The sequence below is a fragment of the Gadus chalcogrammus genome, chromosome 4, assembly GCF_026213295.1.
Source record: "Gadus chalcogrammus isolate NIFS_2021 chromosome 4, NIFS_Gcha_1.0, whole genome shotgun sequence".
Taxonomy (NCBI): domain Eukaryota; kingdom Metazoa; phylum Chordata; class Actinopteri; order Gadiformes; family Gadidae; genus Gadus; species Gadus chalcogrammus.
In genome coordinates this window covers 26,698,003-26,713,624 of record NC_079415.1, presented here as the reverse complement: position 1 = coordinate 26,713,624, position 15,622 = coordinate 26,698,003, and the positions used below count along the sequence as shown (strand labels likewise).

At 43.2% G+C, this 15,622-nt stretch overlaps 1 protein-coding gene across 1 annotated transcript in view; it reads left to right on the top strand.

Moving 5' to 3' along the window:
- The window catches only part of tmtops2a (teleost multiple tissue opsin 2a), a 57,712-nt gene that overhangs the window by 32,928 nt on the left and 9,162 nt on the right, over positions 1 to 15,622 (top strand). Inside the window, exons 2-3 of the mRNA XM_056588375.1 lie at positions 2,673 to 2,998; positions 10,040 to 10,273. Of these exons, the coding sequence (XP_056444350.1) occupies positions 2,673 to 2,998; positions 10,040 to 10,273 (560 nt within the window). The remainder of the gene's footprint in view (positions 1 to 2,672; positions 2,999 to 10,039; positions 10,274 to 15,622) is intronic.

Below are 15,622 nucleotides of genomic sequence, written 5' to 3'. Positions count from 1 at the left end.
CCTGGGCGCTGATTGGTCTGATGTTTTTTGTCATTTGGGCTGATTTAAAATAATACAGACTGATCTGTGGAGAAAGGCTGGAAGTGAACTTGCAAGATGGGGAGGGAGTCCCAAGGCTGTGACATAGCCGCTCCTCGTTAAATCAGTTTAATCCTGTCACGTGTTTCTCTTTGTAGAACAAGTCTTTACCTTTAATCACGACGCATATGTCGTAGTGAGATCAATATCAGGTTCTGGGTTGCGGAACTTGCAGATTTTTTGCAAATCTTTATTATTACTTAAAACAGTCTTCGGTAAACGCATTCACTGATTCAAAATTAGAAAGATCAGTATATCCATCTTTGTGTCTTTATTCTACGATTCATCATGCCTAATCTTTGTGTCGTTTGATATTCTTCAGTTGTATACCTTTACAGCTCTTCATCTTTGACTGTGGTTTAGTTTCTCATGGGAGTTATTATCAAATTACATTATTGTGGTACACAATGTGATTATTGGACCATAAAACCCATATATAAATAACATTAACAATAGATGTAATCCTGAAAGCTCAACACACATCAGGCCCCAACCCTCATCATTGAGATGATCTGCTTGTAGAAGGATCTTAAAATGGTCTTAATTTCTGCAATTCAAAAACCTAGTTTTACAACATGTATGTAAGTGGATAGATATAGATATATGATAATTGTAAATTTTCCCCTTCAAATTTTATCAAAACTAGTCTTCTAAGGGTCTGTGTTTTGTTCAGCCAAATATTTTGCCCTAACAACCTCTTATTGTGGATACTTTTTTCACAATATATGCTAATATCAATCTGTTTCATAATATACTGTATGTTTTCAGTGAAAAAATAACCCTTGTTTTAGAATACCCCGTAACGAATGAATCCCTCTCTTGGAGCGGCAAATCATTCGCCAATTAAGGCGAGCAACATTCCCCTCTGTGCCGCGGTGTCCAACGAGATTCTCTCCCCGCATGGAGTCACGTTTTGGTCAGAGAGCAGGAAACATGGCGTTCAGGTTAATTATCTCACAGTGCCAACTAATCTGTAATTTATTCCCACTCCCAAGACACAGGAGCGTATGCTAATGCACATCATGTCCGCTGATCGTCCTCTTCGGGGAACGGCCTCCGCAGAATCATACAAATTTGCCTGTGGTTCCCTGAGACTTCTCTGTGCTGCGTGTGCAGAGCTCATTATAAAACGCCACCTTTGCTTCATTAGTGCAACAAATTAAGGGCTGGATTTCAGGGTTATTATCTTGCTATGATGTACATTCGCACAAAGTTGTCGCCTCTATTTCCGAGAGGTCATTAGAATAACGCCGTAACGTAGTGAGTAAGCATACAATGTTGCTGGGTTGGATTCGAGCGCTGCATGGGAATGATAATCTCTTGCATCTTGAGTGGTTTACTCCTTATCTGACTTATTTCTCCCCTCGTCTGGACATGGTCTGTGGGAGAGGAGGATTAGGCCAGCCCTTTGAAGGTTGTAGGAAAAAGTTTTGCTACCCTTTCGCAAAAAGGGCCCCATTTTGCCAACCTGAAGTAGAGACATACGTACCGGTACACTCACTCAAGCTCACTCACACTCACTGACTCTCCCACTAAGAAAATATGTTTTTTAGCAACACAATACAATCGCTATTCCTCTATGGCTCGACAGCCCGCTTGTGATGACACAGATTAGACGGCAATGTCTTCTTGCAGGGAAAAGGAAAACCTTTTAAACATTAAAATTGTGGCAAACTGAGAAGCAAGGTTGCACAATGGGCGTTGGGACCTGTCATGCGTTTGCAGCGATTAAGGCGCTGTCACACACACACACACACACACACACACACACACACACACACACACACACACACACACACACACACACACACACACACACACACGATTCCCTTAGCTATCCTCTTCTAGAAAGTGGAAACCAGAAGGCGGTTCTTTAATTTACGATTAATTCATTGTGTCGTTTGGTTTCTGCGTTTGTTGCTTTCACAGTTCTTCATCTTTGACTGCGTTAGTTTTTTATTGGAGTTGTTTAAGTATCAAATTAGATATTTAAGTGGAAAACAATGTGATTATTGGTCCATCAAACCCATACATCCATAACATTAACAATACATGAAACCCTGACAGCTCAACGCTCAGGACCCAAACCCTCATCTTTCAGGCAATCCACTTGTAGAGGGGTCAAAAGGATACACCACTCTCTCCCTCCCCCTTCTCTCACCCTCTCTGTCTTTCCCTCTCTCTCTCTCTCTCTCTCTCTCTCTCTCTCTGTCTCTGTTTTTCTCTCTGTGTCTCTGTCTCCATATCCCTCTTTGTCTCTGTGTCTCTGCCTCTCTCACTTTCTGTGTCTCTCTCTGTCGGTGTCTCTTGTCTCTTCGTCTGTCTTTGTCTCTCCGTCTCTCGCTCCCTCTCTCTCTGTGTCTCTGTCTCTCTCATATTCAACTTAAAAAAAGCTTTATTGGCATGAGCTAGAAATATTTACAACACAACATTTATACAATTACAGTTACATACAAGAAGTCAATTTATAAATCATTAAATTCAAAATATCGTCTTTGTCTCTCTCCGTGTCTTTGTCTCTCTCTCTCTCTTTCCCTCTCTCTCCCTGTGTGTCTCTCTCTCTCTCTCTCCCTGTGTCTTACCCCCCCCTACAGGCATCGTGTCGCTGGTGTCGCTGGCACTGCTCTCCTACGACCGCTACAGCACGCTCACCGTGTGCAACAAGCGGGCGCCCGACTTCCGCAAGCCCCTGGCGGCCGTGGCGGGCGCCTGGATCTACTCCCTGCTGTGGACCGTGCCCCCCCTGCTTGGCTGGAGCAGCTACGGCCTGGAGGGTGCCGGCACCAGCTGCTCCGTCACCTGGACCGAGCACAGCCCCTGCTCCCACTCCTACATCGTGTGCCTCTTCCTCTTCTGCCTGGCCGTGCCCGTGCTGCTGATGGTGTACTGCTACGCCCGGCTCCTCTACGTCGTCAAGCAGGTACGTTGTCGGATGTGGAGGCAGGGGGGGGTGGGGGTTGATGTGGTCGTAGAGAGGGTGGAGAGGGTGTTTATGTGTGTATTGCTTGTGTGTATTGCTTGTGTGTGTGTATTGCGTGTGTGTGTGTGTGTGTGTGTATGAATTGCGTGTGAAATTACATTTCCTGTAGGAGATTCCTCTAGGGATTTTTCCAATAGTCAGGGGAGCACACACACACACACACACACACACACACACACACACACACACACACACACACACACACACACACACACACACACACACACACACACACACACACACACAAATACACTCACTCACTCACTTAAATACACACACACACACACATACACACACACACACACACACACACACACACACACACACACACACACACACACACACACACACACACACACACACACACACACACACACACACACACACACACACATTTAATTCCAATCAAATTACAGACAGGATTCAAATATTTCAGAGATAAGATAGGTCTTTGTACAAGGGTACAAAAAAAATCTCCTGCGCCGCACTGCCAGACTGCCTATCACTGCTGATATGAAGCAGAACTTTGCTAATTGTTTAGATTTTCTGCTGGAGAGCCCAGCCAGCCTTAACCCACTGAAAACCCGGTTGTGGACATGCCCCAAGCTTCCAAAAATAAACACTATTAGCTTGCATTGGTAGCCTAGGTCCCTTAGTATTTCCAGAATGGGCTGGTATTTAACGATTTTATCATTGAAATCAATTTCCATGTACAGATCAAATACACAGCCTATCTCAAGTAAGAGCACTTCCCTTCTGTCTCTGTTTAAAAACACAACATCAGGGGTATTGGGGATGTTACACATCACATCAATAGAGCTGTTAAACCATTCCGGCATGATGCGTGAATGTTTGTACATGGTCACATTTTCTAGAAATACTTCTTTAACATTGCTGGAAATCAGATCGACAAGTCGGTCATGGCGTGCAATATACAGTCCTTTGTACATAGTAAAGCCATTCACAACATGGGCAACTGATTCAAGTTGATGGCCAGAGTGCATTATACAGTGTGGATGGTGGTGTGCAGGTTACCATAATGCCAGATGTATTTCGTAGGTAGCACCTGCAGCCTAGCTTTGGCAGTGAAAACAGAGGATGTCATCCCCAACAGCATCAGGGGCCGTATTCACAAAGCATTTTATCTTACCGCTAGGAGTGCTCCTAACTCGCGCTAAAACATTTTACGTGGGAGTTTTTTCTTACAAGTTATTCACAAAGCCGCTGAGACCTACTCTTACTAAGGATAAATCACAAAGAGTGAACTAAGAGTGACGCGCCGTTGCTATGGATTACGTCAATTCTCGTGCACGAGTTTAGAAGCGGTCAGTTCGGTGATTGGTTGTTCAGACGTGCCCACTGAATCACCGAAAAACAAGGAAATAGCCTAGGCTAGAAATGAATTCCTATTAAGTAGTTATAGTGCAGTTAGCAGAATACACGCATGATGACAATTTTTTGCAGACCACGATAATGACGTTGTAGCCTGCACGTACAAGAGAGAGAGAAAGCAAGCAATAAAAATGCGTAAAATTTAAAAGAAAATAAATGTTATGAACTACCCAAGTGTTGACTGATTTGTGCCAAGGTGTTTACCTAAAATGTGTTTTAAAAGTGATCCCTAAATGTCTGTTCACTCGGTTCCACACTTCCAAATTCCTTGTCATGTTGATCGCCATCATCATCATCATCATCATCATCATCATCATCATCATCATCATCATCATCATCATCATCATCATCATCGTCTGGCTGTGGAATGTTCCTCCTCTTGCAGAGGTTGTGTAGAATGTCACATACAGTGATTACTGTGCTTGCCCTCTCTGGGGTGAGGCGTATTTCGCCGTGGAGGACATGAAACCAACGTTTCATCTGCCCAATTCCTCTCTCCACAACATTTTGTGTATGTTTGTGTGCTCTAGCATATATGGAAGAAATCAGTAAACAATAATAAATATGGATTCAACAAATAAAAGGCGTGAAAGAGCCAATACGATGTGTTTTACGCATAGGACTAAGCGTAATCTGCGTAATCACTTACATGTTATACTTTAACTGTGCTCCCGGTTGTGGATTGAGGAAGGGTGTCTAGAGCCACGTCTTGCATGGATAGGCACATGTCACCCAGCAAGTGACACCCAACTGGTACATCTCAAAAAGCTGCCTCAGACCGCTCACCATTATAATGCGCGAATCATGGTTAGCTGAAGATCCAGGCCTCTTTGCAAAAACATCCAGTAGGCTATGTTAAAATTTGCATCAAAAACAACCTGCGTGTTGATGGAATGCACTTTCTTCCTATTGACGAACACGTCCTCGTCTTTTGATGGCGCAATTATTTTTATGTGCGTCCCGTCAATAGCACCGACCACACCGGGCATACCTGCAATTGCCATGAAGTTGGCTTTGATCCTGTGTAATTGTTGAATGTCCAAAGGAAAGTTTATGGCACGGCTGACTGATGGTTGCGATAATTTTAAATCGTCGGCATTGCAAAGTTGAATTTCCCCTGTTGCTAAATAACGTAGTGTGGTCAAACATTTTATTTCGGGACTAATCGGATTATTCCTGTTAGTCGGGGATGTTATTGCATCCACATTAACTCCACAACAAGTTGAATACCCTAACATTTCGTCTCGCAGGCATTTTACGATTCTTTGTGAATAGGTTACTGAGTTAGGAGTCCTCTTGAGGACTTTTAAGCTCTCCTAGACTTAGGTGCTACTTTTAGGCCTAAAATACTTTGTGAATTGCTCTTAGTGAAAAAAGTTAGGAGTCCTAAATTTAAGAGTTACACGCCCATTATTTTTAGGAGTTACTCCTAAATTCGCCAGTTAGGACCTACTTTTAGCCCTAAGATCCTTTGTGAATACGGCCCCAGTTTTGTACATGGAGTGGGAAGCAGAGTGGTCGGCAAAGTCTAAGCATGCTAGCTTTCCCTGCATTCTAAGTCCAGTCCAGGGTTGTTTGGTCTCCGTTTGTTTTATGTTAAGGAGAAATCTCCTTGCTGTTGTGTTCTGTAGTATGTGTTACGCCTCATTGTGAAATACAGTTGCCTCCGCGGTTACAGATGTGTCGGTGACAACTGCATCAGATGCCTGTGGTGCTGTGTGTGAGTTGTGTTGTATCCATTCCAGTTTGACTGTCATTCTGTTGCACAGATAATTTAGGTCCGGCCAGTCCGACCAAACTCCAAAGCCTGCAGCTTGTGTGTCCAGTTTCCCGCTGCTTTTCCTCCCGAAGCCTAAGAAGCTGTCCTGGCCTGCTTTGGCCAGAGGGACCTTCCTCTTCCTGAGGTCTAGCATGAGGGAAGCTCTGGCAAGCTCTCTGACAGTGGCATCATCATTGTTGAGCATGCTGAGGAGGTGTGTCAGCCTGGTAGCAGGGTATACCCATTCCACGTTTGGGACACTCACTCACTCACACACACACACACACACACACACACACACACACACACACACACACACACACACACACACACACACACACACACACACACACACACACACCTCGGCTCTAGGTTGTACGACAAACACACTCGCCCCAAAGTAATTCTGTGATCGGAATAAACCCACAAATGTACCAAATATTACCATAATAATATTATTATGATTCACCACGTCGATAGACAAGTCACTTTTGGTTACCATACTGGAATGAGAATTTGATGCTATGGGCTTATTTACGCACACATATTTTGACTCAATTTCCACATTTGGGTTTAAAAAAAGGTATGCAGCGTACACCAGTGGCCAGAGCAGGAGCTTAAGGCTAAGATTTGAAGATATAGCCTGACTATGCCCAAACCCTGACTTCTTCCATCAAGGGAATACTCACAACATTGGACACACAGGCTTGTTCTCAAATGAAAGTCAAATACGTGTTGTTTGTTACAAAATCGTTCTTGAACACCTTCTTGGCTCCCGGTTGTGAACCTGTCCAGCCGTCCGATCACCATGGAGATAAGCAAAATAGCTCTATTATCAGAGAGCTATTTAAAAAGGTACAGATCCACAGAAACGCCAGGCTTTGGAATCCTCAGTGATCTTCTAGAGTCAAAGTAGTTTGCTTAATGGACAATTCTGGTATTTTGAACATTTACCCCCTTTCTGGTTTGTCTAGGATGAAACACACAAAATGTATAATATTGGTCCTATCTCAGGTATTTGGCTAATTTCGAATCGCCCCTGCCTGCTTCACAATGGCTGGCTATGGGCAATCATAAACCTGTCCTTAAAACAACGGAGAACCGCGCAAAAAAAAATACAACCGTTTCCGGTTCTGGTCCGGTTTCCGTATCAATGGATTTACAAAATACCAAATAAAACACAACAGAAACTATATTTCGCTACGATACTTGATTATGAACATCAGAGAACACCACTAACCACTCGATGAGTTTTACATTTCTGAAAACAAACGTTTAGGGGGGTTGTAGAAGACCTGTGTGCTTTGACTTAAACCATGGTTTCTCAACGGGGTAGCGCCCCCTGGGGGGCGTTCGCACAACCTAGGGGGGCGCTGGGAACGTGATTCAATTTTTAGGGGGGGATTTAATTTCTTCTTTTTTTTTTTTTAAGATTTGGGTGAAGAAATAGGCTACCTGAAATACATAGCGTATTTTCATTTATTGGTTTCTAATCCCTCTACCGTCTCAGCTACTTTTTACGGTCTATGCGCAGTGGAACAGTGATAATACAGTGCGGTTCGGTCCTGCACACGCCCGGACTCCAGTTACATCAGCTATCGTCATGATCTCTATAGTAACGCTGATAAACATAACCCAAGTTTGCGGGTTAACAGTTCAATAACCAACGCAAAGCAATCAAACATGGCCGATAGCAAGAAAAAAATATATAATTTTGTTTCATAGCCCGTTTTCCTCCTTCCTCTTGTTCAGTTCCACCAGCTCAAAGCGTAGTCTCCACGAAAAGACTGTTGCATTTCAAATACAAAATACATGGGCCTTTGCGTGCGATCTGTTTTCGTGGAGTCCGCGTTGCCCGGGCAGCGGTGCCCGGGCCATTCATTAATTTGTTCACGGGGCATGGCGGGAGTCGCGGGAGACGCAGGAGTGGTCGCGGTGCCCAAGGTCACGGTGCCCGGGCCGCAGGGTGCCGAGGGAGATGTGGCGGCCGGGAGTCGCGGGAGTGCCCGCACCGCGGTCACGGTGAATGAATGTTCAATCCAACCATTTCTTCCTCAACTCTTCTTTCTTGGCCCCTCTCTCTCTCTCTCTCTCTCTCTCTCTCTCTCTCTCTCTCTCTCTCTCTCTCTCTCTCTCTCTCTCTCTCTCTCTCTCTCTCTCTCGCCCCTGTCGCTCTGGAAGTTTAATTGCATGTCATTAATATTCATGAATATTTGTATATTTTTTGCACCAAAACCGACTCATTGGGCATTCATTGCTATTAGTGACGAACGCAAAATCAATGAAAAACGATGCAATGACAACTTTAAGCAATATAACACGAGTGTGAGTGGTGTTGTTAGTTTATTTTTATTTTTTTATTGGGGGGACGCCAGAGGATCAGGGTAAGGTCAGGGGGGCGTTTGCTCAAAAAAGGTTGAGAACTACTGACTTAAACAAACATCTACCCCTGAACTCACACTCTGCAGTGCGAATCCATGTATCTCTAGAATGGTGCAAGAACGCCTTGGATATGTGGACTCGTTCATCAACAATGTCCATTGACCAATTTTGATATTGAAGGATAAATGGATTATAGACCATTTTCATGCCCACAGCTCGTTTCTGTCTTTTTTACAGATGGCACAGACATTTGTACTGGAAAATGAACCTCAGTGCAAATGTCAGCAGACTGTGTTACCTGACCAAATGTAGTCCTGCTTGTGTCCTCTTCATCAGTATCAGGAGCATTGCTCTGGAAAAGAAAGCGCTGTAAAATTCAGTGTGTTTTATCCAAAAACGCAGCTATTATGTTTACTTGTATTTTTTTTTGTTATATTTTTAACGTTAACGAATAATCCAAAGCCCAATGCACCATCTATGTATAGAAAGTTGAACATTCAATTTTCCCACCCAGCCAGCCTTTAGGACCAAGATGGCTGTTGCTTAGAGAACCAAGATGGCCGCCCATTGACTACAAAGAACCACAGCTTTTATCCTATAACTTCCTACCTTCAACTACGTTTTGCATTTTCTTAATCAATAGAAATTGTGGCATTGAAAGTAATTTAACATTTTAAATATAAAATGTATTAAGGGGAGAAAAAAAGCAAACATACCTACTGTATTTCTGGTAGTGTCTGTCTATCTACTGTGAATGTAATGGGTGTCAGTGTGAGCCATATTAATATCTGAATATTAGTGTTTAGAACCATGATGGCTAACACCTTTAGAACCAAGATGGCCACCCATTGACTGCAAAGAACCATAGCGCCTACAACCAGTGTTGGGAATGTTCACTTTCTACGTGAACTAGTTCAAAGTTCAGTTCCAAAAATGAACTAGTTCATAGTTCTTTTTTTCAATATGTTGCTGTGAGCCATTATTTTCTTCCGTTAATTTGAACATTGAGCCCCCTTTCTGGTTTGTCTAGGATGAAATAGAGTGGTTGAATCAAGTATCGTAGCGAAACACAGTGTATTTCGTGTTTTATTGCACTTTTAGCACATTTTGTAAATCTCATTCTGTTCGGCAACTGGTCAAAAACATTATTCTGACGATCATTCTGCGCTTGCATCCGCCGTGTTGATAAACAAATAATCCCCATATTGAACGAAGTTAAACCGTGTGAGTGTGCCGTTCACAGACACCAGAATGAACAAGTTCACAGTAACGTTCATCAGGCAGTAATACAGTACGTTTCAGTTCACGTTCGCCCAAAATAGGAACGAGTTCATGAACTATTGTTCAATGAACGCGTTCAGGCACAACAGTGCCTACCACACCAAAAGACCCCGAACCTAAAAATAACCTCAACCGTTTTGAATCTCTCTAACTGCCCCCCGCTGCAGGTGGGTCGGATCCAGCGGTCGGCGGTGCGGCGGAGGGAGTTCCGCATCCTGTTCATGGTGCTCACCACAGTGGTGTGCTACCTGCTGTGCTGGATGCCGTACGGCGTGGTGGCCATGATGGCCACCTTCGGGCGGCCGGGGATCATCACGCCGGTGGCCAGCGTGGTGCCCTCCATCTTGGCCAAGAGCAGCACCGTCATCAACCCGCTCATTTACATCCTCATGAACAAGCAGGTGAGAATAGCTGCATCTATAACATAGAGCATTAGCAGTAACTTATGATTTTCAGGCATTATTAGGGGTCAGAGCGCTTGGCCCCTATCTGTAAAAGTCATACTGCAGCCTATACCGCAAGTCGACTGCACCCAAAGGAGGTGCTATTGTAAAAAATCATGAATTAGGTTTATTTCTCCTCACCAGATTGACCTGGACTCAAAATTCTTTCAGAATATTAATCTCTAGAAACAGACACATTTATAAAACCCTAACAATGTATTCTTTTCCCACAATTTCTTATTAAAGCTAAACATGATAAAAAGATTCACAGGCTACAAAAATAATCCAAAAATTGCCGTATACAATCTTTAGACCAAGCCTCACAAAAATCAGAGATCAGAATTTGTTTTACTTAGTTCCATTTGAGAAATATTGGCCAATAAAGTTGGAGCAGTTAGCCCATTTTTCTTATATGACTGATTTGATGTTGTTATTTGATGTTGTGAATGATTTTGTTATTGAATAAAAAAGCATACAACTATTATTAGGTGGATACCAATGCCCCCCACTACTAATAAACCTAAATTGTGTTACTGCACCCAAAGGTGGCGCTATTTAAAAAAAACATGAACTAGCCTTGTTTCTCCTTAAGAGATTGACCTGGACTCAAAATTCTTTCATCATATTAATCTCTAAAATCAGATGCATATTTTTCATAGAAAAGCAAAACGTGCACAGTCTCAACCCATTTTCCCTATGTGACCATTTTGTTATTGTATAACTACCATACAGCTATCAGAAGGTGGATACCATTAACAGTGCACATTTTCAGATCTGTACTCGTTTAAGAAAACCCTTAATGCTCTTGTGAAATGTGTGCTTGGAGTTTTCTTGATGCTGTGTGCTTATCAATCGACATTTTCACGATGTGAATGAGGCTTCTTGCAGTTCAGGAATGTCAGTGGCTGAATTGGATAATGCCTTGTACTGGTGATCCTTAGAGTGTTCGAATCCCGATTAGAGAATTATGAATAAGCTGAACATGACATTCTGTCATTGCCACTCATTTAAGAAACACAACATTGAACAGCAACTGAAATTCATTAGGGATCAACATTCCGGTTCAACAGTTTCCAAGAATCTGACTGCCAATACACTGTATGGCATCAAGGGGAACTTCTTCGTTAACCATTTTTCCTTCATAATGAACTCTGTCATATTAATATTTCTTCCCTTAGTCTTCTTCACAACAAATGTTTAATTTCCCCAGAATTTCAAAGATTTTTCAGGTATTTGCTTTTAAGAAAGCCCTTAATTCATTTGAGAAATGTTTGCTTGGAGTTTTCTGGATGTTGTCTGCTTATCAATAGACATTTTCTACATGTGAATGAGGCTACATTTCAGGTTTGTCAGTGGCTCAATGGGATAATGCCTTGTAATGGTGATCCTTAGTTTGAGAGTTGTAATCCCGATTAGACATTTATGAACATGCTGAACATGACATCGGCCATTGCTCTGCAGCCCAGTCACCTGAAAGCCGAGGCACAGTATGGCATTAAAGGGAACATCAACATCTTTCCGTCATATTTATATATCTTCCATTAGTGCGTTCTTGATTTTTCCTTTTGCTCGGACCCCGTTAATCACCGCTTACGGTTATATTTAAACTTCAGATTTGTCCGTCACCCGGCTCATTTACATCCTTATGAAATTATTGGTAAATGGTAAATGGACTGCATTTATATAGCGCTTTTATCCAATGCGCTTTACAATATTGCTGGACATTCACACAACGACGGCAGAGTCAACCAGACAGGAAACGGGAGCAGTCAGGGTGAGATGCCTTGCTCAGGCAGACATTGACATTGAAGTAGGAGCCTTGCTGTTACCAGTCAATCCGCTCTACCTCCTGAGCTACTGCCGCCCTAAATCTAAATCTTGACATTTACATTTACATGTTTTTGTTTTTGTTTCATGACTTACTTCCTGGGCTGGTTGATCAACATTTGCTGTATCTATTAACATAAGAGCATTAGCAGTGGCTTATTATTTTCCGTTGTTATAACATTACAGATTTGTCAGTCAAATGTGTGAGAATTGCAAACACAGCTAATATTAAAGAATGATTTTTAGTAGTGACATCATTGAAACATAAATTAATTTGCAAGTTTGAATGGCGCCGTAAGTGTTGAGAGAGACTCAGGCATCCTTTTCCAAAAGAGATTAAGCTGGCAACAAGCTATCAGTAGGAGCCTTACCACATCTGAAGCCAGCATTACAGGCTTCCTTTTCAAAAGGACATTTAGCCGGCAACAAGCTATCAGCAGCAGCCTAAGCACATCTCGAACAATACCATGAACAAATTACAATCTCTGTTGTGAAAGAAGACAAAGCATCACTTTGTGTAACTCACAGAGTTGTACACTCTTTGAGTGGAAGTCAGGCCCCTTAGTGCAACAGGTTCACTTTGTGAGAAAATAACACTTATCAACAGCAGAACAGATTTGGCACACACAGGTCGTCTCATATTTGGGCAACACCCTCCCAATTTCCATAAAAAAGATAATCCACCTTATCCAGGCTACTCATAAAACATAGCCTAAAATAACCCAAGCAATTAAAAATTAAACAAAATAATGAATGAAAGAAATTAAAGAAAAAAAAAAATGAATAAAAGAAATGAAAAAAAAAATAAAGGCAAAAGGAGCAGGCAATAGGCTTGGATATGGTGGGGATTGGTCACGTTGACGGGGATGTTCAGTGACATGGGGAGGGGGGGGGGGGGGGGTTAAAAAAAAGAAGTAGTTTGCTGTCGACATTCAGACGCTTTATTTTTCGTTAGACTTACAAAGTCTTGCCATTTTTTTCAGACATCCACATCGGACCTAGTGATGCCAGTGAGCGCAGTCATTCTCTCTGCTATTTCTCCCCACTTCTTAATTTTTGCTTGTTGGTGTGGGCACCTTTGAAACGGTCAAATAATAAGCCTTTGTTGGCCTCCACCTCCTCCAGCAGAATGTTAAGCTCTTCTGCCTTAAACAAAGACCTCCTCTTTCTCCCTTTGTCCGCCATTTTCAAGAGGCCTTACCCTTTTTCCGGAGGGTCTTTTATAGCCAATCAAATGATCAATCAAGGAAACTTTATGCGGAATCAGATTAAGTCGGCTCTCTTTGCTGCGCAAAGCATGTTTCAGAAATCAGCCCATTAAGATAAATGTAGTTGTCACACAAGCTATTTTTAATTTTTTGTCATATGGAATTATTTCAGGGGGGAAAATGCCGTGAAACGCACAGTGCATTCAGGATTAGGGCTGATATATGTCGGCTTAAGCCTAATCAATTGTGTTTTAATGTCTTTAGCATTCATATAATTGCAGTACCATAGGTGAGGATCTTCGTTCCTATCCTCACCTATGGTCATGAGGGCTGGTTGATGACCGAAAGGACAAGATCGCGGGTACAAGCGGCCGAGATGAGTTTTCTCAGAAGGGTGGCTGGCGTCTCCCTAAGGGATAGGGTGAGAAGCTCAGCCATCCGTGAGGAACTCGGATTAGAGCCACTGCTCCTTTACGTAGAAAGGAGTCAGCTGAGGTGGTTCGGGCATCTGGTAAGGATGCCCACTGGGCGCCTTCCTTGGGAGGTGTTTCAGGCACGTCCAGTGGGGAGGAGACCTCGGGGAAGACCCAGGACTAGGTGGAGAGATTATATCTCAACAGTGGCCTGGGAACGCCTCGGGATCCCCCCGTCAGAGCTGGTCAATGTGGCCCAGGAAAGGGAAGTCTGGGGCCCCCTGCTTGAGCTGCTCCCCCCGCGACCCGACCCCGGATAAGCGAATGACGATGAGGATGAGGATGAGGATAATTGCAGTATATTTTTTTCGTAGGCTACTCTGCGGTTGTCCTTGATGGGGAGATATTTTAACCCTTTTTAACACAATTTTCCTGCGACATTCCTGCGTCTCCCCCTCCTACGGAGCCCATTTCAGCACCGTGTCAGTAGACAGTTACAATCCTACGACATCGTTAGCGCAGTGCACGCGCGTTCATGTCAAGAGGAGTTTCGAGAAACGCGACAAAGAAATTCACGATGGATCACAAGATCCATCGTGAGAATGTCGTTATCGGGAAACGAGTCCCAGGTCGCTTGCTTTCAACTTACATCACAATAATAAACAACAATCACACTTTGTGTGAATCAAGGTTCTAGATTTATAGGGAATTCTGTGTGGAAGTTGAAGGTGCTGTTTATTAATATAATAATTATAATTCTGAATATAATATTCTGTATATTATTATTAATTTATTACTATGGTTGCTTTATCCAATGTAGTCTGTAGTACTGTCTTTTGTATCCACACATTTAAGGCCATCATATTGGTTGTTGACGTCTTACGTCAGAATGGGAAAATGAAGCCTAACACTATTACAAAGCCTCCTGACAGTATGAAAGTGGAATTTTTCCGGTTCCACAAAGACCATGGACCCTGGCTCACTGGGGTCTTTCGGAAAAAAAATTGGGGCAAAATCCATCCATCCTTATCACAAAAGGTGTAAAAAACGACGCAGTCTTTCAAAGAAATGCCAGAAGTTATCAAACTTGTGCTTTGTGATATATTCATAAATTAAACAGTGAAAGATTACAATTCCCTAAACGACTTAACCTGTTATTCCCGACATGGTGTTATAGAACCTAGAATAAAATTATTGCACATTGTTCTCCCCCACCAAAAAAATTATTGCAAACACGACGGGAAACGTTTCAAAGAATGTCGGGAACCAAGCAAGAACCTCGTTAGCAGACATCACATTATGTCGATGTGCTTCCCAGTGAAAGGAAGTGTACTTTTGTGTTAAAATACTCACAAACAAAGTTCCCTTTGAGTTTTCCTCTGAACCAATCATGTGTCCTCCCCATCATCTCCATGTCCTCCATCGAAAGTTTCGGACGTAAAAAACGTTGCCACGTTCTCACCAGTTTTATCACCGACATTTTTCTCACATTCGGAGACCCATTTAATTTCACGGCATCCCTGGGATAGACGGGGGGGGGTCACATCTCACGGTTGGACGGTGCCGCAATGCAGCCATCGGAGCGGAACCCCTGCAGGGTGACGCGACCTTTGACCCGGAGGTCATCACAGGTACCGGCGTTCATGCGCTGCACCAGCTGCTTCTCGTAGAGCAGCGGGTGGTAGGCGCCCAGTGTGCACGCTTCGTCGTGGATCTCCTCGTAGTAGTGGCACAGGTCCGTCTGCCGCACCGACGGCACGTACTCGTAGACGTGCACCTGGCGGCACAGCGCCATCATCAGCACCGTACCTGCAGAGGGGCGGGGCCATACAGCCCTGGTTTAGTGTGTATTGGAGGTC